The sequence below is a fragment of the Hypomesus nipponensis genome, chromosome 5, assembly GCF_054491055.1.
Source record: "Hypomesus nipponensis isolate SF chromosome 5, ASM5449105v1, whole genome shotgun sequence".
In the NCBI taxonomy this organism is placed as follows: Eukaryota; Metazoa; Chordata; class Actinopteri; order Osmeriformes; family Osmeridae; genus Hypomesus; species Hypomesus nipponensis.
The window spans coordinates 13,230,453-13,257,995 of NC_140365.1; the positions used below are offsets into that span (position 1 = coordinate 13,230,453).

Here is a 27,543-nt window from a genome sequence, read left to right on the forward strand (position 1 = left end):
TTGGAATTAACGGGGCGTTTACTTATGCTAAATAGGAGCAACGGGGCACAAGCTTTCAATTTATGACATTTTATTGGGATTCATCATTAGGTGCGTTCGACATGGACTGCGGCTGCATGAAACGACTGGCGAGAGTAGCCGCTTGCAGTCGGTGAGGAGTTGAAAACGGCTCTGTGAAGTCAGACATTCCAGGTTCTCGTGGTTTTCTGCGTTGACGTCAGTCATGGCCGATCAGGCGCTGTTAGCTTACTTTATTTATAATTAAACTTCGTCTTTCTGTTAGTGAAGAGGCAGACTAAAACCCTTTCTTCAATCATTTGTGTATTCAATTAAACAGTTCGGCCGGATTTGAGCAATGGCGAAACTAAAGGTGTCAGAATAATTACAAAACACGCGTCAAAGTTGTCGTGTGTGAGTCTGGCCAATCATGAAATAGCTGTGTCATCATTGGAACCCGAGCAGTTGCTCTTGAGAAAATGCGCTCGGCTACACAGCCGGAAGTTCTCGAATCAATCTCACGGTACTTTGATAGCTACGTCACAGTTCGACATGGACCGACTTCATGCAGCGCCATACAGTGCTAGTGACCTAGCCTCAGCACCGTCTCAAGTCAGACAAAAAGTCTAACCAGAATTCACTTTTTCAAGTCAGCCGCCTGCAGCCAACAGTTCATGTCGAACGCACCTATTCTAAGACCACACCTGCGAACAATTATGCTGTTTAGGAACATGTCATGAATCACAAATAGACTTTTCTTAGGAACTGTCTTAAGAACAAATTTAAGAAATAACTTAGGAAGATATTGGTGAATGAGGCCCATTGAAATAAGACACTGAAAAGAAGAGGTTGGACAGACTTACGTTCTCTGCTCTGACACCGTCTGTGCCATTAGCTCATAGATTTGGGCACCGTTGTCTGACATGGACAACACGAAGAAGGACTTGTTATCTGAAAAGGGAGAGACGTGACATTCCATTTTATTCATTTAGCAGAAGCTAAATGTCTTAGGAGAAGAACTACAAGGAGGGAGTGTGCAGGGGTCGATGTTCCTGCGTCTATGCGTACTGCTGGATGATGTCCTGGAGGTATGCAGATTCCATCCTGTTGCTCTCAGTATAGGTAAGTGTTACATCTTAATTAACAAGTAAACCTCAATAAATGAATGGACCGGAGGCAGCGTGCAGTTAACTTCATTCTTTATGTGAACCAAAGAGACATGGTACACGGCAACCTGCCCACTAGGGGCGCTTCAGTACAGTGGCCCAACAGGGCCAAAATTAAGGATAAGAAGTATAGAACTCCAATACACCACATTTCCTCCCCCCTTATTTAACACAACCACTGGCAATACAACACAATCAGGACAGGATGTATGGGTTACATTTGTAAACTATAAGTTCAAGCAGCTTGCCGTCGGAGTTGTTTTTGCTGACAGTGTTGCACAATTTCACTCCCTGTTGGTGGTTTGATTTAGCCTGGGTGCCAGCTGAACTTAGCTCCCGCCCACAAAAAAATTGGGTCAGGAAGTTTGGTCTGGAGTTGCTCGGTCCGGGAAAAACTAATGCCTGAACAAGAGCTGTTCGGACCAATCCAATTGTCAGGGCAGGGCTTTATACGATGATGTACAGATGATCAACAGTAACATAATTAACCAAATCACCAAAGAGCGCTTGGGTTTAATTCCTTTTCAACAAACAACATATTACGTTGCTTTGATTGGTTGTAGGTCTATCCAATTTAGCGAAGAGGCATTTTTTTCCGGGTTCGGTTGAAACACGCCCCATATTCACAGCCCAAAGAACCCTTCAGAGTATGACAACGTCAGCCTAGATTTGATTAAGTACATGTTCGTTCTCTTTTGAGTAGTAGTGCTGCTGGAGATGACTTTGTGGTGCTATCTGGGGTGTTCCGGTAGGTCAACAGGAAACGGTGTAGCCCCAGATGCCTTTAGGCTGTGCTTCAATGTTTGCACAAACCCTTCAGCTAAGCCATTAGTGGCTGGGTGGTAAGGCGCAGACCTAATCGTGTTGAACACCATTGACTCTGAGGAACACAGTCATCACTTCGGACCAAAACTGAGGCCCGTTGTCACTCACCAGTCGATCCAGACTTCTGAACTGACTGAACATTTCTCCCAGTTTCTCCATGGTCTTCTTTGTTGTTGTTGCTGTCATGATGGCAACCTCAGGCCACTTACTGTGTGCGTCTACGACCACGTCCAAAAATGGTCCAGCGAATTCGATGTGTATGTGCTGCCATGCCACAGCTAGCCACTCCCTTGGATGAACAGGAGCTGGTTGAGGTGCATTTCGCACTCTGTGACATGTGGTGCATAATTTAGCTTTCTCTTCAATGCACTTGTCCAATCCCAGCCACCAGAAGTAGCTTCGAGCCACCTCTTTCATGCGCACCATGCCACAGTGTCCCGCATGGAGCTGTTTCAGCATGGGTCTGCGCAGGGATGGGGGCATGACGACCCTTCTCCCCCACAGCAAACACCCCGACTGCACAGACAGTTCTTGTTGTCTGACCCAATATGGCTTAGTTTCAGGTGTGTCTGATATTTTTTTTCCTTTCTTTATGGCCACCAGGTCGTTCCTTGTGGCGATTTTCACTTGATGTGCTGTAACAGGTGTGATGATTTGTTCCCCCCCCCCGGGTGCAGGACAGCAAAATGAGACGCTGAGACGGACAGTTTGCAGCAATACTTCGGTTATTTATATTTTTTCTCTTTTTAGCGGAGCCAGAACGCTAGCACGCACATTGCCGTACTAGGTAGTCAAAACCGGTCAACAAAAAAAAACACTTAAACACTTAAATGCATATGACTGACTCAGTCTTAGACGGTCCCTCAACCGCCGTTGCGCCCGTCACTCTCCGGCTCCACTCTCCTCTCCTTCCTCTAATCGGGTCCTTTTAAAGCAAGCACAATCAGGAATATGAGTTACACCTGTTAGTTGATTACCTCAATTAAGCGTCTTCAGGCCTACCTCCCAGGAGAGGGTGCCCCCGGACCCTGTGTTCCACCTGACCCCTTACACAGGGCATCTTCAACTTGGTGGAAGATCAAATATGTCTGAGTGCCGTGTCATAGGTCTAGTTACAGGAAGTAGAAGGCGTGACAGGCCGTCTGCGTTGCCATGGAGTTCTGATTTCCTGTATTTGATGTCATAGTCATGGCCTGACAACAGCAAAGTCCATCTTTGCATCCTACTGGCAGCCAGCGGTGGGATGCCTGTACGTGGTCCCAGGATAGCAGTAAGTGGTTTGTGATCAGTTAAGAGTGTAAATCTCCTCCCGAACAGATATTGATGGAACTTTCTGATTCCAAACACAATGCTCAGAGCCTTACGCTCAATCTGAGCATAGTTGGATTCTGCCTTATTTAGTGTTCTCAACGCAAATGCTATGGGCTTTTCTAAACCGCCAGGCATAATGTGAGAAACAACTGCACCTACCCCATGAGGAGATGCGTCACATGCTGGCTGTAGTGGCAATAATGGGTCAAAGTGCGTCAGTGCATCAGAATTCAACAGGGCCTCTTTTGACTTGAGGAATACTGTGTGGCATGCAGCAGACCATTCCCAGTTATTTTCATGGGTCAACAGTTCATGTAGTGGCTTAAATAGGGTTGAGAGATACTGAATAAACCGGCCGTAGTACTTAAGCAGCCCTAAATATGAGCACAGCTGATTCACATTTTGAGGAGGTGGAGCCTCCACAATGGCTCTGGTTTTTAAAGGTGCTTTATGTAGCCCGGAGACGTTGAACACGTCCAAGATATTACAGAGAGGACTGGAAAAACTCAAAATGTTCTTTATGAACCCTCTACTACTCTCTTAGAGTTCCGTCTGGGTTACGAAAGTGGTCATAGTCATCCGTCCCAGTACTCTAAATGTCGTCAAGGTAACACTGTACGCCTGGCAACCCTGACAAAAATCTAATCCATGGCTTTTTGGAACAAGGCAGGAGCTGAGATGACACCGAAAGCCAGACGGCAGTAGCGGAACAGTCCCTGGGTGCTGATGGTCCGGAGTTCTCTGGACTCTAGAGCGACAGGTAGGTAGACCTGGTTCAGGTTGATTTTGCTGAACTGTTTGCCATGCACCAGGCCTGCAAACAAATCGTCCATGAGGGAAAGTGGGTAGTGCTCTGCTTGCAACACTTGGTCACTTTGAAGTCACCACATATCCGGAGTGTCCCATTATTTTTCGGACAGGCACGATGGGGGTGGCCCAGTCACTGACACTCACTGGTGCCAGCCCCCCACTTGTCACTAGATCATCTAACTCCTTCTCCAACTTTGGCCGGAGAGCATACGGCACAGGCTGTGCCTTATAAAATTGTGGGCTGCTCCCTGGTTTAATGCTCAACTTTGCTGTAATGTTATTCATGTTGACCAGTTAATTTGTGAAAAGATCAGCATGCTTCTTTAAGATCTTCTTGAATGTTGTCTCTCCCTTGTTTAACATTCGTACCGCTGGCCATTCAATTTTTACTTTGTCCATCCATAATTGTCCCAGCAGGGATGGGTGATCACCCTGTACGACATACAAAAGGGAGTTTCAAACAATGGCCATTCAGTTCAGTGCTGACCTTTACTAGTCCTTTAACCGCCACAGTTTCTCCCTTAAAAGTCTTCAACACCACCCGTGCTGGCAGAAGGGGAAGAAGTGTTGCCGATACACAGTCTCCGACACAAGGGACACCGCAGCCCCCGTATCTATCTCTAGCAGCGGTGTTACCCAGTAGCTGGCTGCCCCACCTGCCAATGTAAGTATGTGTAATGGTAATTAGTTATCTGATGAATCACTGCAACTAACTTGTCTTTCCACAGCGTGCACTGTTTTCTCATGTATAGCTTTTTTGTTTGTAGGTATTCTTGTGCATTTGTTGTGTACTCTCTTTCTAACTATGACAGGCCCCTTTCAATATGACCCTTTATCCCACAGGCGTGGCAATCTAGCTACTTACACCAGCATTCTGCAGCTGAGTGGCCTTGTTTGCCACAACGGGAGCATGGTCTTATCAGCACGAGAGCCGTCAGCTGTACTTCACCCGTTGCAGCACTCAACTGTTTTGCCCCCTTGGCTGCCATTTCCATGGACATGCTAAGTTGTATAGTTCTCGTCAGTATTAGGTTACTTTCAGTCAACAGTTCTAGCCTCATTAGGTAGGCGGTCACAAATTGCATCACTAAGTGCTTCATGTTTGAATTAGATAAGAAGTATAGAACCCCAATACACCACAGTAAGGATCAAGATTTTGCACCTATCTTCGCGGCGGCAGGCAGCCAATGAAACAACCTGAGGGGGGAATTGGGTGTGAGTACTTGGGGAGCTTAAAGATTAGACGGGTGGACGCATTCTTGACGATCTGCAGAGGGCTTATGTTACCCGCTGGTAGGCCAATAAGGAGGTAGTTACCATATCACTGGGACTCCCTGAGTGAGTGAGTGAGGTGCTAAAGTGGACTCTCTTCAGCAGACCTGGAAGGTCCTATCAGATAGGTACGACCAGAACCATTTTGTCTTGACGAAATTGCAGCTTAGGACTCTGATAACCCAGATCGCTTTCAGTTTTTTTTCCCACAGAACAGGAGACTCACCAGTTGCTACAGAGCGCACCAGCACGGTGCTGAGCTTAATGATGGGGCTGAAGATGTGCTTGGTGTCTGCTGTCCCTGCCAGGTTCTTGCTGTGGCACTTGAGAACCAGGCGTTCATCCTGCTTCTGCAGAAGGACCAGGATGTCCTCAAGAAGCAGGGTGTACAGTTCTGAAGGGAGAAGGAGGAAAGTAGTACTGGCACATCAGAATCATTTGCATATTAACCAGCTAGATCACTTCTAAAGCTAGCACGTCACTACCTCACAGTACATCTGGTCTAGAACTGAATATATTTGAATACAGTCATATATATAGTCAATTCTGGAATTATTGGCAACCCTGGTAAAGATGAGTAAAACATGTTTCACCTTTTTGTCCTTTAGCATAATGTCCCATTGGAAAAGGAATTGAACAATCCAACCTTCAATTTAAGTACATTAATTTAGAGAAGAAGAAAAAAAACCCTCCCTGAGTCACCACCTTATCGCGGTGGAGGGGTTTGCGTGTCCTAATGATCCTGGAAGCTATGTTGTCGGGGGATTTATGCCCGTAGGTAGGGTCACCCAAGCCAAACAGGTTCCAGATGAAAGACCAGAAAAAGCGTGGCTCAAAAAACTCACCATGAAGAAAAACAACAATGGTTCCCAGCTGCCCTTGCCCGGATGCAGGTCACTGGGCCGAATGTCTTGGACACTCGGGTGAGGAAAGGGGCGGAGCTATCAACTGATCACCACCTGGTGGTGAGTTGGCTACGATGGTGGGGGAGGATGCCGGTCAGGCCTGGCAGGCCCAAACGTAATGTGAGGGTCTGCTGGGAACGGCTGGCAGGACCCCCTGTCAGAAGGAGCTTCAACTCCCACCTCTGGGGGAGTTGAAGCTCCAGGGCTCCAGGGCCCAAAAAGGAAGCCTATCTGACCTTATTGGCTGGTAGGACTCCAGAGGCAGCTAATGTGTACCGGCAGTCACGGAGGCAAAAATCCCAGGCATGGGAGAAGTTCGGTGAGGCCATGGAGAATGACTTCCGAACGGCTTCGAAAAGGTTCTGAACCACCATCCGGCAACTCAGGAGGGGGAAGCAGTGCACTGTCAACACTGTGTATGGTGGGGATGGTGCGCTGGTGACCTCGACTTTTGCAGGTGGTAGGAATACTTCGAAGACCTCCTTAATTCCAGCAACACACTTTCGACATGGAGGCAGAGTCTGGGGACATTGGGGGGGGGGGCGCCCTTCTACCTCTGGGGCTGAGGTCGCCAAGGTGGTTGAAAAATTCTGCGGTGGCAGGGCCCCTGGGGTGGATGAGATCCGCCCGGAGTTCCTTAAGGCTCTGGATGTTGTAGAGCTGTCTTGGTTGACACGACTCTGCAACATCGCGTGGACATCGGGGACTGTGCCTCTGGACTGGCAGACCGGGGTGGTGGTTCCCCTCTTTAAAAAGGGGGACCAGAGGGTGTGCTCCAACTTTAGGGGGATCACACTCCTCACCCTTCCTTCAGGAATTCAGGAGGAATTGGTGGTTTTCGTCCTGGCCGTGGAACAATGGACCAGCTCTATACCCTCGGCAGAGTCCTGGAGGGTACGTGGGAGTTCGCCCAACGAGTCTACACATGTTTTGTGGATTTGGAAAAGGCGTTCAACCGTGTCCCTCGGAGGCGCATGTGGGCAGTGCTCCGAGAGTATGGGGTACCGGATTCCCTGATCGGGGCTGTCCGGTCCCTGTACGATCGGTGCCAGAGTTTGGTCCGCATTGCCTGTAGTAAGTCCAACTTGTTTCCGGTAAGGTTGTGGACTCCGCCAGGGCTGCCCATTGTCACCGATTCTGTTCATAACTTATATGGACAGAATTTCTAGGCGCAGCCAGGGCTTTCCCTTATGGAAAGAAAATATATTTACCAATATATGATTTGAAATACATTTTAATATATTGTAATATATTATTTTCCATGACATTGACCAACATATTGTATATGGAAATACATGGGATAATAAATTGATGATAAATATATTACTAATATTTTATAAACTATAATATATATGTATGTAATATATTGCAATCTATTGCAGAATACAGCAATGATTGCCGTTTTCCATATATTGCAATATATGGAACATTAAAATATAATATGTGGATATGTGGTTACATATCCCAAAATATATGCAATTATGTATTCATAAATAACCACCATAATGTATGCCGCTTAATATGGGAAAATGTATGGGTATGTAAAGATATAGTGTCACTTGTAAGCTTCAAATATGGTCGAATATATTTTAAATATATGTAAAATTATATGGAAAGATATATTTGACAATGCATGTGTACATATATGAGAACATGCCCATACAATGTACAGACATATAGGTTGAGGCAAAGAGGGTGAATTGCCTTGTCCAAGGACACAGCTTCCGGGAATGGAACCGGCAACCTTTTGATTAACAGCTCAGCTGATTCCCTAACCGCTCAGCCATCTAGAAGGTATTCTAATAAGGTTGTCAACGGCAGTATTTCAAATGGAATCCCGATTCATACAGTACCACCTGCTAACTGAAAATGTGCCCCCAAAAACGTAAATACCGTAAGATTGACATTTATTTAGGGGGAAAATATATTTCCAAAAAATTTCCATATAATTTTACCTATATTTAAAATATATTACACAATATATTGAACACATCTGTACATATATTTCATGTATATATTTCCATATAATCAGGATTCCCCCGTCAGGAATAGGCTTTAAGGTGACTTCCCCCTGAAGTACCCTGCACAGTTTCACCTTAATATGTGAAAATATGACTGAATTAGAGCTGTTTGAGCTTGGACCAAATGTGACTATGATTGCCATAGGAGAAAAGTCTTATTTTATTATTCAGTAACTGAACATTGCAAAGTCTAGATCTTGGAATGGCTCAATTAGATGAGAGGTTGTGCTGATCAACGAAGGGTTTCAGGTTCAACTCCAAACACAGGCTTTTTTTTTTTTTTTTTTGACAAAACGGTTTTTAGTTTTCTGGGTAATCCCTGTGTAACTATTATTCATATTTTGCAGTTTTGAAGGAGAAATCTTCCATTGCTCCTTGCAGCTATTTTTTTTTAACATATAATTAAAATATATTCTACCATATATTAAACATACATGTTACATATCTTTTCATATATTATCAATACATTTTCCCATATAAATCGGAATACATTATCGTGGTATTTATAGATACAAAATTGCATATATTTTTGGTATATATGAACACATACTATATATTCATGTTGAATATGTTGCAATTTATTGTACAATATAAATATTAAATTCCATATTCCATAGGACACATATTGCCTAATATCACATGATATTTTCCAATATACTGCAATATATTTTCCTTCCGTAAGGGTTGAGGGAGTCCGGTTTGGTGACCTCAGGATAGGGTCGCTGCTTTCTGCAGATGATGTGGTCCTGTTGGCTTCATCGGGCCGCGACCTTCAGCTCTCACCGGAGCGGTTCGCATCCGAATGCAAAGCGGCTGGGATGCGAATCAGCACCTCCAAATCTGAGGCCATAGGTATTGACCGGAAAAGGGTGGAGTGCAATCTCCGGAACAAGGAGGAGATCTTGACCCAAGCGGAGGAGTTCAAGTATCTCAGGGTCTTCACGAGTGAGGGAAGAATGGAGCACGAGATCGACAGGCGGATTGGTGCGGCGTCTGAAGTGATGCGGGCTCTGCATCGGTCCGTCGTGGTGAAGAAGGAGCTGAGTCAAAAGGCGAAGCTCTCTATTTACCAGTCGATCTACGTTCCTACCCTCACCTATGGTCACAAACTGTGGGTAGTGACTGAAAGAACAGGATCGCAAATACAAGCGGCCGAAATGAGCTTTCTCCCATGCACGCAGATGACACTGGGGACGGGGGGGACATGTCCCCCTCAGATTCCTAGCGACCCCGATCCGTCCCCACCACTCTCCCTACATAAGGCGACAAGCATCATTTATAACTGCGCAGCTGATTAGGCGATGTTAGCGTGTGTAACGTTGGCCACACAAAAGTACTACAACACTTGAAAAGAAAAAGTGTATTATGCTTATTTTAAAGTATTAAAGTAGTGCTTTTAGGCTTGGCGTCTTCCTGTTTGTCATGGAGATGACGTTAGTAGGCCCGTTCTTTTGGCTGCTTAAAATTGTAGCCTAATGTTTGGCCGCTCCTTTTCATTCAGTGCTCGAATTACGTGGTAGCCAGAGGGAGCCGAGCTCCCATAGAGTGAGGACTGGCTCCCATGAAAGCAACAAAGTCAAAAATCTGAGGGGGTCTCTCATATCTAAGGTGTCTGACGTATGTTGCATTGTAATTTTGATCTGAAGCAACGCTCATTACCCATCCCTGTGCGCCACGGTCTTTTACCATTAAAGTCTAGATTAAAGTCTAGATGCAGATTTAGAATCAGAAAATATGGCACTAGCAACAGCTAGTTATAGCCAGGCGACTAGCTCTACCAAGGCAGAGGGCGTGAAGAAGAATTTATGAAGGTAAATATTGCTGGTCTGGTTCAAATGAGTTACGTTATATTTCATATTGAGAAGGTCTTCTTTGTTTTGCGATATTGAAATGAAATATGGACTATTGCTATACTATATCAATAATATGTTGCATGCATGCAAACTCCTCACCTAATGCCTAAACCGCAGGGTTCCAGACTGCGACCAAATGGTCGCATTTTGCGACCAGTTTTTGAGACAGTGCAAGCATTTTTTACAAACACTCGCGCACGTGCGACCTACAAATGTTGAATTCATTAGGTGTGCACAATGTCAGCACACGTTAGCAACAACGCATAGATACAACGTTCTAGTCAGACAGTGTTATCAGTGTTCCTTCTGTATTAGTACCGTAGCTAAAAGTCTAGGAAAGTTTAAGCTATTTTTCGCTAGGTTCCTACAAACGTCGTAATCTGCCAGACAAGTGGGTTCCCCTTCGTTCTTTTGGTGAGCAGTTACACGAGCCTTTCTTACCCGGAATCATGGAGCCTAGCAGCTAAATACTTATTTAGCACTAGCGTTGCTACTGTATCCCTGCCTGTGTTTGAGCTGTTGCGCTGTTATACTCAGCAAGTATCGTGTTGTGGTATCGGAGGACTGATTGAAAAGTGCATCATACATTTAAGTCATTAACTAAGACTTGCATGTACAGTAGGCTACGTAATGTCACATTAAATAATGTATTTAAACTCAAGCTTATATGGTGTGTCGCTGTATATCAGTTGTAAAAATTACAGTAAAAAAACGGACCCATCTGCAACCGACGCAGTCACACCCCACAATTTCCCCAGAAATTATCCAAGGGGCGATTCTAAGATCAGACCTTTAGGGGGGCTCAGCCCCCAATGAGAATGTGACATGAATACTGTGCCTTGCGAAAGTGCTAAACGTAAACCCCTTGCTAATATAAATCCCTAATTTCACTGGATAACAATTGATACATTTATGTATTATTATGCAAAATATTGAATGAAAACACGAAGGATGTCCCTTTCTTCATGAACTTCCAGCATCAAATGATAATAAACAATATATTTTACAAATGTATCATTTTTAGGGGTGCTGAGATCAAATTTAGGGGTGCTTGAGCACTCCTAAAAGGGTCTAAACCATTGCCACTAAATTGTACCCTCTCTAGTTACATTAATAAATGCATTGCAGGTCAATATAAGGTGTGCCCCTAAATGTTCTGCTTGCGCTCCTAAAATGTTCAGTCAGGGGCTACTGTGTTCCTAGTAAAAAAAGTTAGTCTGGAGCCCTGCCTAAACCTCAAAGCCAATCAGGGGCTGGTTAAAATAACATGATATTGTTTAGAAGAGCACAGATTCTACATTGATCTAGCCTCTTAATTTTACTCTCAAAGTGCACTAGATTGATGCGTTTATCTTTACATTTTAAGAAATGTTCTTCCAGGGGAGCATGCCCCCGGACCCCCCTACAGGGTTGGGGGATTGCAGTATCGTTCTCACTTTTGTTACCTCAGTATTGCACTTCAGTAGGCCTATATATACTGAAGCTGCAATAAACATTGCATATATATATATTACACAAAATAACAAATGGAGTTGGAATTATTTGCTGACAGCTTGTTCAAAAATTCCATCTGCGCCCCTGCTTTCTCCGCAGGGTGTCCGGGCTCTCCCTTAGAGATAAAGGTGAGAAGCTTGGTCATCAGGGAGGGGCTCAGAGTATAACCGCTGCTCCTCCGCGTCGAGAGGAGCCAGCTGAGGTGGCTCGGGCATCTGATCAGGATGCCTCCTGAACGCCCCTGGTGAGGTGTTCTGGGCACGTCCCACTGGGAAGAGGCCCCAGGAAAGACCCAGGACACGCTAGAGGGACTATGTCTCTCCGCTGGCCTGGGAACGCCTCGGGGTCCCCCAGGAAGAGCTGGTGGAAGTGGCCGGGGAGAGGGAAGTCTGGGCCTCCCTGCTTGGTTTATGCCCCCGCGACCCGACCCCGCATAAGCGGCAGATAACGAAGAAACAAACGAATTTAGAGAAAAGAAAATCTGTGTGTGCCACCATTATTGGCACCCCTACATTGAATGCTTTGTACAACTTCCCTTTTCCAATAAAACAGCACTAAGTATTCTCCTTAACATCTATTTAAATTGGGAGAATACAGAGCTAGGAGTCTGAGAGCATTCTTCTTTACAGAATCTCTCCAGATCATCCAGGGTCTTGTGCACTCTCCTTGTCAGCAAACCACAGGTTTTCAATGGGGTTTAGGTCAGCGGACCAAGATGGCCTTGTCAAAAAACGGATTTTGTGTTCAATTAACATTTTTTTTTATTGATTTGCACATGTCCTGCTAAAAGATCCAAGTTTTCTTAGTTTCTTGTCAAAGACAGCCAGATTCAGATTGAAAATATCCAAGTATATCAGAGTTTGTGGTGTCATGTACCCTAACCATTATAACCATTCACTGACTTCTGAAGCTCAACATACTTTTCCCTCATTTGATTTGTTTGTTTTCCTATCTTTCCCATGTTGATGAATACAGCATGAATAAAAGAATATTGACTCTGTGTCACCTCATATATATGCCTGTGAAAGAGGAAGTCACAGATTACTGCTTGTAAATTCCTAAACACTATTATAAAAAGTTCAATATTAATGGAAAAATACTTTAGTTAGATTGTGTTCATAAGAATTTCTAGGGGTTTCAATAATTGTGGGACTCATGGTTTCATTTTAAAAAAAGATACATTTTTTCTCTAAATAAATCCAACTTTGGGAAGTTGGATTGTTCTCATTTTCTGACATTAGGGAAAAAAGGTGACATTTTTGTTGCACTTTTTACTCTTTACCAGGTGTGCAAATAATTTCTGAGTTAACTGTATAATATGTATGATATTGAAAGATGTTATTTGTTATGGAAGGTCATACCGATGATCTTGTCTTTGTTGACTTTCCAGGAAAGAGGTCCTTCATGTACCATCTTCTTCTTGGTGAGGTCTAGATTCTATACAAAAGCGGGAAAAGGCACCAAAAATGTTGGAGTTGATCTCATTGCAACTCTTGACCCAAGTCATTGTTTTGGAGTGACATTTTAAGATAGTCTATCCATGGTTTTCTCTAATCACAAGCACGAATATGATAACGGAGAGTTCATTTCAAGCTTTTATCAAGAACAAAAAATAGTGAAAGTTTTGCTGTTGGACCTCACCTTAAACTCAGATATCATAGGGTTCTCACTCTGCTTCAGAGATGACAGGTCTAACCGTCGCTGGTAATCTTCTAGCCTCTGGAAAGCAGAGAAACACATTCATGAGCACCTAAGATTTTGAATATAATTTAGTCCTGCCACTAAAACAACATAATGAGACAAGTTGCTTTGTTTGACATCATTTGAAGATATGACGTAATTTTTTAAAAATTATTTGTATATATTAAAACATATATTACAAGGACAAATCACAGAAATCATTTATTAAAATGTAAAGCAACTACAAATACATAACAAGTAAGACTGCTTGTATAGTATATTTTTGTATACACTTTTGAAACCTTTTAACCTCAAGTCTAATTATGTGCCTTCTCACCTGTTTGTTCTCTGCCTCTTTGACAGCCTGGTTGACATAATTGAGTATCTTCCTACAGCACTCCCCAGCTCTCTTCACCTTGTTTTTTTCCTCTGTGTCATCTGTGGCACAGTTTAGATACAAGTCAAAAGTCAATGGAGAACCCACTTTACATCAATAAATATCGCCCCGCATACACCAAAAAAACGGCCTCAAAATATTCCTTGATACATTGTTAACAGGTTTGTATTGGTGTGTTTATATTTGCACATTGGTGATAGCAACTGTGCTCAGTGTACCTGTGTACTTGGCTATGCTCTCTAGCAAAAGCGGATACTTGGTGAGTCTCTGCATCTCCACTGGAATGATATCCTTTAGCTGCAGTCTGCGACAGAGGCGGTTACTCTCTGCTTCCTGCCAGATGAAAAGACAGAGTTAGCCTCATACAGATGTCTCCCCTGTACTGCTTCTCTCTAGCTCTATCTCAGCATGAGCTGCCAATGACAGTCCCTTTACGGAAAGAAAATACCAATATATGATTTGAAATACATTTGAATATATTGTAATATGTTATTTTCCATTACATTGACCAATATATTAAATATGGAAATACATGGGATAATATATTGATGATAAATATATTACTAATATTTATAAACTATAATATATATTATAGGCCATGGTTATCGACCGGAAAAGGGTGGAGTGCCATCTCCGGGTCGGGGAGGAGATCCTGAACCAAGTGGAGGAGTTCAAGTATCTCGGGGTCTTGTTCACGAGTGAGGGAAGAATGGAGCGCGAGGTCGACAGGCGGATCGGTGCGGCGTCCGCAGTGATGCGGGCTCTGCATCGGTCCGTCGTGGTGAAGAAGGAGCTGAGTCGAAAGGCGAAGCTCTCTATTTACCAGTCGATCTACGTTCCTACCCTCACCTATGGTCACGAACTATGGGTAGTGACCGAAAGAACGAGATCGCGAATACAAGCGGCCGAAATGAGCTTTCTCCGCAGGGTGTCCGGGCTCTCCCTTAGAGATAGGGTGAGAAGCTCGGTCATCCGGGAGGGGCTCAGAGTAGAACCGCTGCTCCTCCGCGTCGAGAGGAGCCAGCTGAGGTGGCTCGGGCATCTGATTAGGATGCCTCCTGGACGCCTCCCTGGTGAGGTGTTCCGGGCACGTCCCACTGGGAAGAGGCCCCGGGGAAGACCCAGGACACGCTGGAGGGACTATGTCACTCGGCTGGCCTGGGAACGCCTCGGGGTCCCCCAGGAAGAGGTGGTGGAAGTGGCCGGGGAGAGGGAAGCCTGGGCCTCCCTGCTTAGGTCGTTGCCCCCGCGACCCGATCCCCGGACAAGCGGCAGATGACAACGACGACGACGATAATATATATTTGTGTAATATATTGCAATATATTGCAGGATACTGCAAATATTGCCGTTTTCCATATATTGCAATATATTGAACATGAATATATAATATATGTGGTTTTATAGCCCAAAATATATGCAATTATATATTCAGAAATAACCACCATAATGTATGCCGCTTTATATGGGAAAATGTATGGGTAATATATGTAGAGATATAGTGTCGCATGTATGCTTTATATATGGTAGAATATATTTTAAATATATGTAAATTGATATGGAAAGAAATATTGTACAATGCATGTGTACATATATGAGAACATATACTTACAATGTACAGCCATATATGGTGATATTTACATTTAGCAGACGATCTTATCCCGAGTGACTTACAGTAAGTTACAGTAAGTACATACCCCGAGGCAAGTAGGATGAATTGCCTTGCCCAAGGACACAGCTTTATTTTTTGCACTGCCTGGAATCAAACGGGCAACCTTCTTATTAATAGCCTGATTCCCTAACCACTCAGCCATCTAGAAGGTATTCTAATAAGGTTGTCAACGGCAGTATTTAAAATGGAATCCAGTTTCACCTTGATATGTGAAAATATGACTGAATTAGAGTTGTTTGAGCTTGGACCAAATGTGACTATAATTGCCATAGCAGAAACGTCTTATTTTATTATTCAGTAACTTAACACTTCAAAGTCTAGATCTTTGAATGGCTCAATTGGATGAGAGGTTGTGCTGGTGAACAAAGGGTTCCAGATTCAATTCCAGGTATAGACATTTTTTTGTTTGTTGACAAAACTAGTTCTAGTTTTCTGGGTAATCCCGGTGTAACTATCTATTATGTCAATTTTACAATATGTTTCCATTTTAAAGGAGGAATCTGCCATTGCTGCTTGAAGCTATATTTTTTACATATATTTAAAATATATTCTACCATATATTAAACATACATGTGACACTATAGCTTTACATATATTACCAATACATTTTGCCATATAAATCGGAATACATTATGGTGGTATTTATATGTATAAAATTGCATATATTTTGGGATATATAAACACATATATTAGTGCTAGAAGTTAGTTAGCAAACCAGCTAGCAAACACGCTAGCTTTACTACTACTAGCCAAGCAAGCCAAGCTGCGGCTGAGAATTCATGTTGTGTACGATGGCGGTCTATGGCGCTGACCAAAAGTTAATCGTTAATGTACTTTTGACTTATGTTATGGATCAAGCCAAGCGATCTCCTATGGACTGTATTAAAACCGTTGTGCTGGACGTTTACTGTCCGAAGGCTATATCTGAAGCCAAGAAGTTGCTGTGGGAGTGCTACCCCAACAATCTCCCCCCGTTAGAGCGGCAAACTAACAAAGGCCACAAAAGTGTTCCTGAGAAGGAGACCGACGACATCCTGAAAAGCATGAAGACCCTTGACTCGAGGTTTTCGGACAGTTCCGTGACGCTGCCTGTTGTTTTTGTAGCGGTAAATCTCAGCCAGCTGCCTGTCAAAAACCCACCTGAGCTTGACCAGACTTCTCTGTTGGACCGCGTATCTAACCTTGAGCGCCAGATGGCAGTGGTCTACCCGGCCTACCCGTCTCCGCCACATCAACGGACAACATCCACGACCACGAACATGACGTATGTGAACGCAGCCGCCTTGACATGTAGGCTTGATGTGGTTCCCAGGACCGAGCATAGTACCCGATCAAAGTCGCAACTGTTGACCGTCTCCCTTCCACCACCCTGTCCAACTCAGGAGGAGAGCCGTGACAAGACTGACGAAAGTAATCCTGAAGGCGGGTTTCATTTACCGTCTCAGCAGGTTAAGAAGATGCTGCGACAGGAGAAGCAACAGTACAAACATGAGGAAATGCATCGACCCAAGCCTAAAGCAGTGTTTGGCACGAAACAGGACACTCTCATACGCTCCGCACCGCGACGATACAAACTGTTTGTGTTCCGGGTTCACCAGGACATCGAAGACAACACAATTCAGCAGTTTCTTGAAGCTGAAAACATCAAAGTTCACAAGCTCGAAGTTCTATCACGCTCTGACGCATGGACCAAATCCTATCGAGTGCTTGTAGAACCTCCAAGCCTCGACGAAGTCCTCAAACTGGACTTTTGGCCTGACGGCATTGGGTGTCGGCGCTTCTGGAAGAAGAAATCCTCATAGACCCTCATCATGGCAGACCGGCAAACCACAAACTCTCTCTTTGTGTCAACTTTGAACTGCGAAGGACTCAGGAGATCAAGTTCTTATTTGGAATCCATACTTAATGACTCTCAGTGTGATATCTTGTGTCTGCAAGAAACATGGCTGCTAGATCAAAACTTAGATTGTGTTGGGAATGTACACCCTGATTATCTCCATGCCAGTAAGTCAGGTGTGGATTCAACAGCTAATATCTTATCAGGTTGTCCAATTGGTGGTGTATTAATATTGTATAAAAAATCTCTTGGGCGTTATGTTAAAAATATTAATGTATCTAGCTCTAGGATATGTGGTGTAACAATACAGACCAGTGTAAACCACAAAATTCGAGTCCTTTGTGTGTATTTACCGTGTGATAATTTCTTTTCTGTTCATGTCACTGAAGAGTATATGGCCACTATGGATGCTATTGAATGTGCTATGGAAGAAAATAATTGTAATGCTTATATTATGTGTCGGGATTTTAATACTTGCTTCAAGCGAGATAATGCTCAGTCACGGTATCTCTGTGCCTTTGTCAGTAGAAACAACCTTAAAATCGTGTGGGATACTCCAAAGGCTACTGTTGATTGGACTTACATTTTACATTTAGTAATTTAGCAGACGCTGTTATCCAGAGCGACTTACAGTAAGAACAGGAACATTCCCCCTGAGGCAAGTAGGGTGAAGTGCCTTGCCCAAGGACACAACGTGTCATGTAGCACAGCCGGGAATTGAACTGGAGACCTTCTGATTACTAGCCCGACTCCCTCACCGTTCAGCCACCTGACTTCTTACACAAGCCATGCTTTAAACCACAGGTCTGTTATTGATCACTTTATTGTCAGTGATAACATGTAAGAGTGTGTCACTAATAGTTGTGTTCTTTATGATGCAACTAATCCGTCCAATCATAATGTTGTCAAGTGTAATTTTTTCTGTGATGTTAACTATACTGTTGTCACGGGCAACATATCTTCACATTGCGAGAAGCGGAGTGCCTTGTACAAGGCGACCGAAGAGGACCGGGTGTCCTACAGGTGTAGTCTGGATATGTATCTAAATAAAGTGGTTGTTCCTCATGAAAAAGTTATATGTAGTTAGTATCGTGTAACAATCCAAGTCATTTATCTAATATCGACAAATTGTGTAAAGATATTTTAAACTGCTGTATTAGAGCTGGTTTGAATAATATCCCTCGAAGTAAATCAGCCAGTAAACGTATACCTGGCTGGAAAGAACATGTGAAACCGGAAAGAGATAGGTCTCTATTCTGGCATTGGATCTGGCTCGAGAATAGAAAGCCCAACACTGGCTACGTTTATGAAATCATGAAAAAGACTCGGTCTCAGTATCATTGTGCTGTCAAACGTGCCAAGAAGGATTAATTTAACATCAAGAGACAGAAACTTGCTGAGTGTTGTGATAGCGATATGTGGAAAGAACTGAAGAAAATCAACCCAGCCAGCCGCAATGTTCCAGTGACTGTGGATAATGCTTCCAGCAATGAGGAGATAGCAATGAGGAGATAACTATTTGTGACAAAGTATGAACAATTATTCACCAGTGTACCCACCAAGCAGACAGAGCTGGCTGAAGTCAAACGGGATCTTTATAATGGTATCTGTGATAATCCTAACAATATTCATGTTCCTGTCGATGTCATTAAGAAATGTATTTTAAGACTCAAATCTGGTAAGAGTGACGGAGGTAGTGGTTTTGACTCTGATCACTTGATACATGGTTCCCACCGGTTATTTTGTCTCATATCTATTTTGTTTAATTGTATGATAACTCACGGTCATACAGCTGAAGATTTATTGTACTCTACCATTGTTTCTATACCAAAAAACATGCGAGCGTCACTGTGCCATAGTTATAATTACCGTGGTATAGCTCTGTGTTGTTCATTGTGTAAGGTATTAGATCTCGTTATACTTGATCAATTTGGTAAATATTTTTCTACATCTGAACTACAATTTGGTTTCAAAAAGGGTCTGTCTACAACCCTTTGCACAGCCATGTATATGGAAACTGTTGATTATTATGTTCGCAGACACTCTGATGTGTATAGCTGTCTGTTAGATGCCAGTAAAGCACAACAAGGTTCATTATGGTAAATTATTAAAATTATAAATTCGGAGAGGTGTCCCTCCACTTATCTCTCGTTTATTACTGGACAGCTATACACGTCAGCGAGTGTCTGTACTATGGGGTGGCAGTCGGTCACACGTCTTTGGTGCATCTAACGGTGTAAAACAAGGTGGTGTGTTGTCACCTATTCTTTTTATTGTGTATATGGATGAGCTGATCGTGACATTATCTAAGTCTCAACTCGGCTGTCACATGGGGCCTTTTTATGCCGGGGCTCTGGGGTACGCTGATGATCTCACCCTCATAAGTCCCAGCATCCGCAGTCTCAATGAAATGTTAAATATATGCCAACGGTTTGCTCAGGAGTATAATGTTATGTTTAATTCAAAGAAAACTATGTCTATTAAGTTTGGTTCACCAGTTACTGGTAATGATAAGGTATATCTTGATGGTGTCCTTATAAAGTGGTATGATAAGGTTAAACATCTTGGTAATACTGTTCACTCTAGTTTGAGCGATTCAGAAGATTGTGTATTGAAATGTCATGTTTTTAATGGTGTTTTCAACAAAATAATTGGTAATTTTGGTAATTTAGCTCCAGATACAGTATGTAAGATGTTTAACAGTTAATGTTGTTCTTTTTACGGGTCACAGCTCTGGGAACTTAATTCCAAAGGTTTTGACTCAATATGTGTTCAGTGGAACAAAGCTGTTCGCAGAATGTTACATTTAAATTATCGGACTCACACTTGGCTTCTTGGCCCTCTGATAAACAAATTACACGTGACTGCTCAGTTATGTATGAAAACACTACGTTTTATATCGTCAATGTTAAATAGTCATAATAATTTTGTATCTTATGTTAGCCATTTGGCAATGAAGTGTGCTGCTTCTCCCGTCGGGAAAAATATATCCTTTCTCAGGTATACATTTTCTGTGCGTAATTGTGATGAATTGTATGTAAATATTAATGGTAAAAAATGTCAGGTGCTATCTCAAACCAGACAGGTCACAGTAGACCTAGTCAACAACATTTTGTGTATAAAAAATGTTTTTTTAACATTGGAGGGTTTTGATCCCACAATGATTGAATGTATGTTACAAAGTGCTTGTTGTGACTAATTTATTGTTCTGTCTGTAAAAATTGCTAAAGCTTTTGCTGATGTAGTTCTTGTTCTTTTGTTTATTTTTTCTATGTTTTTTGTTTTTTCCTTTTTAAATGTATGATCACATACGAAATAAACGATTAATTAATATTATATATTCATGTTCAATATATTGCAATCTATTGTACAATATAAATATTAGTCTTTAACCTGGCTAGATAGCTGCATTTGCATGATATAGGCTTTGATAGACAGATGGTTTATCACAATCACTTGGCAATTTCTTTTTTAAAGGGGCAGCCCTTTTCACAGTTTCCAAGGATGACTCGGTCATGTGTAACAACCTATCTGCCGAGTCAGGTTAAATTATATTGGCCTTCATAGAATTCATTGATTAAACGCTCATTGTATAGTAGTACTCGGGACTATATTGTGTATAGCCTTGCTTAACCTACCTCAGCATAGTTGAAGTATAAATATTATTGGTAATACTGTACCTGCATAAAAGAGGTGAAGCGCTGGTCTTTCTTCTGTCTGGTCTTGATAAGTTCTAAAGCAAATGGCTGATTACTGCAGAAGGTGCCCACTGCCCGCTTGATCTTCTCCTCCTCTCCACCACTGAACTATATTGTGCACACACATACACACACAGTCAGCCAAACGCAAGTTTACTTTGCCATATGGCATTAGTTTATGAAAGCATCCTTTACCCATGCTAGCAGATCATCTCCTATCTGCCCGATGACTGATGACTCATTCTTTTTGCGTATAGCCGTCATCTGATCTGTTATAGACACTGGATTGCAGGATTAGTTTTGACAGAAAGTAGTAGTCCTTCCACCAAACAGCCCACACTCAAGCATGAAAAATGGTTGTTGTGTGTTATGACCCTGATCAGTTGGGTGGATAGTGTTTTACCATGTAGCTGAACGATCTCCTCCAGGTTAGTGAAGATGTGTTTGATGTCGACTGGAGGGAGGATGCAATCTCTGGTGAGCTTCTGGTAGAAAACGTAGTCTAGAACCTTCAGCATTCTCAGGTGTGCTCGCTCAGTGTAGAAAAGTTCTGTGGTGTACAATATTACACTTCAAGGCGCAACTTTTTCCCTCTGTTCAGTTCACTCACACCTTAAACATAATTTGAAAGAAAACTAAAGACGGTTCAGAAATGTTGAATACCTAACAGCACTAACACTAACAGAGTCAACCCCATATTAAGACTCACCATTGATAACTTCCTGTCTCTTGATTTCCTGTGGTGTAAGGCCAGCCAGGACGTCTCTACTGACCAGCTCCTGCCAGTTGGGAGGGTCCTGTTCGCACTCAATCTCATTCCCTTGGTCATCTTCGCTTTGCACGTCTGTAGAGGTCAAACCGCTTAAGCCGTCCATCCTGTAAGTGATGGGGAGGAAGCAGGGATTATAGATATTAAAGCTCTCACAGGAATTTCTTTTTATCAAAAGAATAAACGGAGACTGATTAATGAGCCGAGAGGGGAGGTGTGACTGGCTCTGAGGGTTTTTTCCTTTTGAAACCTAACAAGATGTATTTCCAAAAGACACGTTTAATCAAGTTTGATTACATTGGATGACTCAAACGAAAATCAAGATGGCGGTAGCAAAAGAACAGGAGATGCTCACCTCCGAGCAGGCTTGGGCGTCCCTCCCTCTGGAGCTCTGAAAACAGATCAGAATCTTAAATCCGCCACACTGCTCCTGCCCACATCAAATTCTTTGCCTCACTGGCCTTGCTATCATGAACCAGCATGCGCTAAAGTCCTTCCAACGAGGTCACTTACAATCCACAAGGAACAAGAAAAGAAAACACACAAAAAACAAACAAGACACACAGATCTTCAGAATTCTGCCCTTTGGTCTTAAGACTGTGATTTAAAAAGGAAGTAAACGGCTATGTCTTTGTCCAAGCCTATCCAAGTGTAGCACTGCAAAGTGAGTGACCCAACATGTATTGCCTTGAGACCGCAGTTGTGGCCATGTCAGAACAAAGGGATGATGTGCTTGGAAGTGGTACAACACGGCAGTAGAGTGGAACACTGTGGGTCGGGAGGGGGTTGTGAGGGAATGACAGGACAAATATCTCTGGATCATGCAGTCTTTTTGGTCAGTGTACATGCTTAGATCTTAGCTGGCCTCCAGTGTATTGTCCACTCTGACTGCATAAAGCATTAGGGAAGAGAGTTGATGGATGATATTTGATACAGCATTGCTGCATGTGTTGCTAGACATGCAATATTTGATTTTGGGATTAACCCTATACTGTCTATATAGCCAGTAAGTAAGTAATGTAGTTAAAACAAAGTAACTTAACATTTCTGTTGCAGCAAAAAATGACTGTGCATACTAGTCGGAGTTAGACACAGGACTTGGCCAAGTCTGGCCATAGTGTAACGGGTGTGAACCTGTGAAACCTCAGGTATGAAACAGGCAACCCGCGTCAACGAATAAATAGCTTTTTTTTGGCGTAGCTGGTAGTGGTCATGCTTGGCAAGTCGGAGGTTGTGCGTTCGAGCCCAGTGAGTGGCGAGCGAGCCTTGTCGTGACGGAGTCTGGCTACAGCTGTTACATACCCGTCACAATAGCAGCAATACAATAATTACCTATATAAATAAATTCTGCATAGAGAGAGGGGGACAGTAATTCTAACTAAATTACATTGTCCTTTATTCTAATACAGTGTGAAACTGTTTGAAATTCTTTACTAATCTCTATATTTGTGGTGCAAAACGTACCTGTCACTTTCTCGCTCCTCCTCTTGTAATTGGTCTAGGGTGCAGGAGCTGAAGTCAAAGTGGGTGCTGGTTGGGTGGGACATGCCATCAAGGGTATCGCCCGAATGGACCCCCTCACTTAGTCTGGGCAGAGCAGAGGAGGGAGGGAGGCCTGGAAGGGACACAAAAGAGTCAGTTTCATTCCATTCTATTGTTCCCTCCAAGCCAACAGAAAGCACAGTGCTGATTCCAGCTAAAACTATACTGAAGAGAGATTGCATACAGAATTGTTGCAAGTTATTCCATAGACTTCATAACACTCAAAAACAGAAGAGTTGAACAAAAAATAAAACCATTACATGACTGTCGTCCAGAGAAACATCAAAATGGAGCAGAGGAAGGAGGGAGAGATAAATAATGGTACAGATACAAAAAGACAAAGATGAATACCCCTGAATCGGGAATAAACAATAAGCCAAAGAAGGCAATTATTTTCCTTTGTGTAGCCAGACTGAGCCAGTCTAAGAATAGGAACCTGGTCTAGAGAACACACGTGTGTGAGAGGGGGGAAGTGGAAGTTGGGACAAAACAAACAAGCAACAAATGAGGGGAAGGGGGTGAGGGGTAAAGGGTGTGGGGCAGGAGAAGGGAGAGGTAGGGCGAGAAAAAAAAACTTCAAGGCAAACATAAGAAACTGAAGGAGGTGAATATTGACGGATAGGGTGAGAAAGAGGCAGTGGATGGCTTGCATTAAGATCAGAGAAGACAACAGGCTATTACCTGAGTCCAAGTCCCGTCCCGTCAAGTCGGAGCCCTGGCTCGCTGGCGCGCTGTGGGGGGGTGAGGAGATATAGGTCAAGGGCTGGGCGCTGGCATCAGAGCCCTCGCTGGATTGGCTCCCCTGGGCCCGGCTCCCAGCAGAGGAAGATTCTGGGTGCTCGGAGACCCCCATGGCTGGCTGGGACAGCTGCTTCTGGGGTCGCTGCTTGGTCAGCTCCATGGCCTTGCCAACTGTGCACACACATACAGATGTATACACACACACACACACACACAAACACACCTGATTAGAGAGTAGACGCAGAGCATTGGTTCCCATCCACCCTTCGTCTCCATCTAGGATGCTGGAGGGGAAGGGTGGAGTTGCTTTTGAAATGGAGAGGGCACAAGAAACTCACAGCGCAATCCCTCACATTTTCATCACAATGAACCTTATCACATGCGAATCATGCGACCTTTGTTTGGTCCAGTGTAAACAAACAAAGCTGCCATAAAGAGAAGTCTTCTTAACGGTAATATTGTGGGAAATTCTAGGGTTTAGTGTGTGGTTTTAGAATTTGATTACCTTTTGGCTCAAATTACCCAGTTTGTTTAAAAATAATATAAAAAGTGTCTTGACCACAGGAAACTGTTGTTGCACTGCCCTTCCAAACACAACCCAAAACCTCAAGGACTGCAGTCATTTTCAGCTGTTTTGGACGGCCGATCTACTTACTTGATGTGGAATCCACTCTGCTGGGCCGACGAGGGGGGACGAGGATGCTGGGAAAGCGAGGTTTCTTCACCTTTTCTTCTCCCTCTTTCTCAGGCTTGATGCTCTTCTGCTCGGCAAAGTAACACAGATATATCAGATGATCTTAAGACAGTCAAGCGATTGTTAACAAACAAGAGTGGAACTGAAAAATGGTTCTATGAAGGAAAGATAATGTGAATGTTTATGCGAAATCCCATCCATGTCCATTCGCAATTGTTACTGTCAACTGCTTATAGGGTGAGCAGACGTCCGGATTTTGTCTGGACAGTCTGGTTTTCCAGCACTTTGTCTGGACCGCTCTTCACCGTTTTGTCCTCCTTTTTGACCCTTCCTACCCACCGTCGCAATTTACCTCTCGCGTAGGCTTTCAGACGCCAAAAGGAAAGACCTCCTTCAAACCTAAGTGGAGTTCAAAACTTTGCCAGTAAGAGCAGCAAAGATCAATATCGTGCCTTCTGTAAGCTTTGTCGCATTGATATTACGTGAGTAGTAGGGGGAAAGGGGCTTTAGAGCGGCATGCCTGCGCTAGGCAACGGCACAAGGATAATGTTAGTTCTGCCGGGCACTCTTCCTTAACATAATTTTTGCTCCAAACACAACAACAGCGGATGATAAATCGCTGCTGAGCTGACCAAATTATATATTTTAATTTCTATTACAATTGAAATAGGGATTGTCCTCCTTTTTTACCCTTTGTCCTCCTTTTCAGGGTCATGCTTCTGGTCACCCTAACTGCATTATAGATGGTCATGGTTGATTCGTATAGTGTGCCCCTGTGAGAGAGCTTTTGCAAGTATAGGCTTGTGTCTGCATGTGTGAAAGCGTATGTGTGTTTTGAGCCCTCCATTACCTTTATCTTAGGCAGGAAGTTGATGCGGACTCGTTTGGGTTCCAGACTGCGAGGTTCCTTGACCTTCACCCCCAAGTGCTTCATATAGGTGAGAATGACATACTGCATTGTTGTGCTGAAAACAAAACAACATACTCAGAAAATACAAAGAAAACTCGACTCAATGACTGTTCCCTTGTCAAAAGACAAATATTATGTATCATAAAAAACACATCTGTCTGTGCTTGGAAAATATAATTACTAATATCCCATGCAGAGGAGGTCAAACCACAAACTGAATTTCCATAACCTCTAATATTCAGCGAATAGTGGCATCCTGTTTTGAAGCATGCAGATGAAATCAATCGATCAGCTATGTGGAGCCATCCTAAGATAACTACCTTCTGTTCTCTTCACCATCTCTGGACCCAGTGCAAACACACACACACACACACACAGACACACAGTCCCTTAGCCCTTTGACAGCTACAGTAGGTCACCATATGGGATATGATCCACTCTCAAGCATGGTGAGTGTGCTACATCTCTCTAATAAGGCCAGGAATCTCTGTTTGTGTGTGTTTGTTTGTGTCCGCATTAGTTTCCCACGATTATCTGGAGAACAGGGGGGTATTCCAGGTATCGGGTTTAACAAACTCTGAGATTAACCCTGAACTCTGAGTTGAGTTACTCTAACATGGGAAACTCCGAAAATTCGGTTCCAGAAAAGTTGATATGAATTTGTTAACTCAACTCGGAGTACGGCAACTCTGAGTTTAGCGCGTGCATGAATACTACCAAAAGCCAACATCTATGGAGCTCCGATACTAGGATTCACCAAGGCAACCAACGACAAAAAACATTGTCATACCTCACCACACTTTAGATATACATTTTATTTTGTGTTCATGGTCAATCTGAGCACATATTCCGGAAAAAAGCAACACTACTGTAGCAGCGTATCCTTTAGCTACAATTGGCGTGGGAGACAATTGCTGCCAAGTCGATGCTTTTACGATTTGAATGCAATAGCCACCCATACATTGAACATTTAACCCCACTGTCCGTTTATATTACAGGAGAAAAAGTGGTGGACTTAATAAATAGCATGTTCAATGTTATATTACATATAAAAACATACTACGAACAGGTAATGCTACAGGTAAAGGGTGTCAGGTGGCTGAGCAGGTAGAGCATTGGGCTAGTAATCTGAAGGTTGCCAGTTCGATTCCCGGCCTGTGCACATGACGTTGTGTCCTTGGGCAAGGCACTTTACCCTACTTGCCTCGGGGAGAATGTCCCTGTACTTACTGTAAGTCGCTCTGGATAAGAGCGTCTGCTAAATGTAAATGTAATGCATATTTTGCTTGTAGGCTACGCTGGTGATTGTAGCCTCGACGTCACCATGGTTTTAATCATATTCGACAAACATGATACAAAGTTTAAATATCAATTGGTGGCTATTTCAATTTGTAGTAGCAGTTTCCCTCAACAGAATGCTTTTTATCAAGGATGATGATGATGATTAAGATGACGAAGAGACATTAATGACTGCTGCCGCAGAAATGGATGCAGAGAATTACTATGGTAGCTACTGGTAGTTCTCTCTCCATGTACTTTTATTCACAGGCTTTTTTTTGTAATTGTCAGTTACACTGACATTATGAGAATATTGAATATAAAAACGATTGCACATTCTGACAACAGGGCATGCTGTATACAGTGAGATGTTCATTTAATGGCAGGTGAATTTTGCATGTGGAACAGTGAAATGTAGCTAATGTAATCTCATGTTACAAGTAAATTATTTGTACAAACTGCACCTCATGAAGAAAGTGCCAAAAACTGACCAAGAGATGGTGTAGGCCTACTTAGGGTAGAAGAATAAAGGCTAATCTCTAAAAAGATTTACTTTAACACCAGTTACGAGAGGATGCATGGTCACAGGGGATGTTAATCGTTGGAACAATAACCTATATTAATATAAAGAGTTGAATTTTCTGAATTTTCTATTTTGACCAAGAGATGGT

The 27,543-nt window shown here is 43.1% G+C and overlaps 1 protein-coding gene across 3 annotated transcripts in view; it reads right to left on the minus strand.

Moving 5' to 3' along the window:
• The window catches only part of arhgef12b (Rho guanine nucleotide exchange factor (GEF) 12b), a 122,634-nt gene that overhangs the window by 22,114 nt on the left and 72,977 nt on the right, over nucleotides 1-27,543 (minus strand). For all 3 annotated transcript variants that reach the window (XM_084698164.1, XM_084698163.1, XM_084698162.1), the window contains 15 exons: nucleotides 25,535-25,649; nucleotides 24,646-24,751; nucleotides 23,931-24,161; nucleotides 23,172-23,322; nucleotides 22,063-22,098; nucleotides 21,648-21,814; nucleotides 21,342-21,488; nucleotides 21,134-21,219; nucleotides 20,921-21,046; nucleotides 13,950-14,064; nucleotides 13,672-13,772; nucleotides 13,296-13,373; nucleotides 13,016-13,091; nucleotides 5,608-5,775; nucleotides 861-948 (listed from right to left, as the gene is read on the minus strand). In XM_084698164.1, coding sequence (XP_084554290.1) covers nucleotides 861-948; nucleotides 5,608-5,775; nucleotides 13,016-13,091; nucleotides 13,296-13,373; nucleotides 13,672-13,772; nucleotides 13,950-14,064; nucleotides 20,921-21,046; nucleotides 21,134-21,219; nucleotides 21,342-21,488; nucleotides 21,648-21,814; nucleotides 22,063-22,098; nucleotides 23,172-23,322; nucleotides 23,931-24,161; nucleotides 24,646-24,751; nucleotides 25,535-25,649 — 1,791 coding nt within the window. The remainder of the gene's footprint in view (nucleotides 1-860; nucleotides 949-5,607; nucleotides 5,776-13,015; nucleotides 13,092-13,295; nucleotides 13,374-13,671; nucleotides 13,773-13,949; nucleotides 14,065-20,920; nucleotides 21,047-21,133; nucleotides 21,220-21,341; nucleotides 21,489-21,647; nucleotides 21,815-22,062; nucleotides 22,099-23,171; nucleotides 23,323-23,930; nucleotides 24,162-24,645; nucleotides 24,752-25,534; nucleotides 25,650-27,543) is intronic.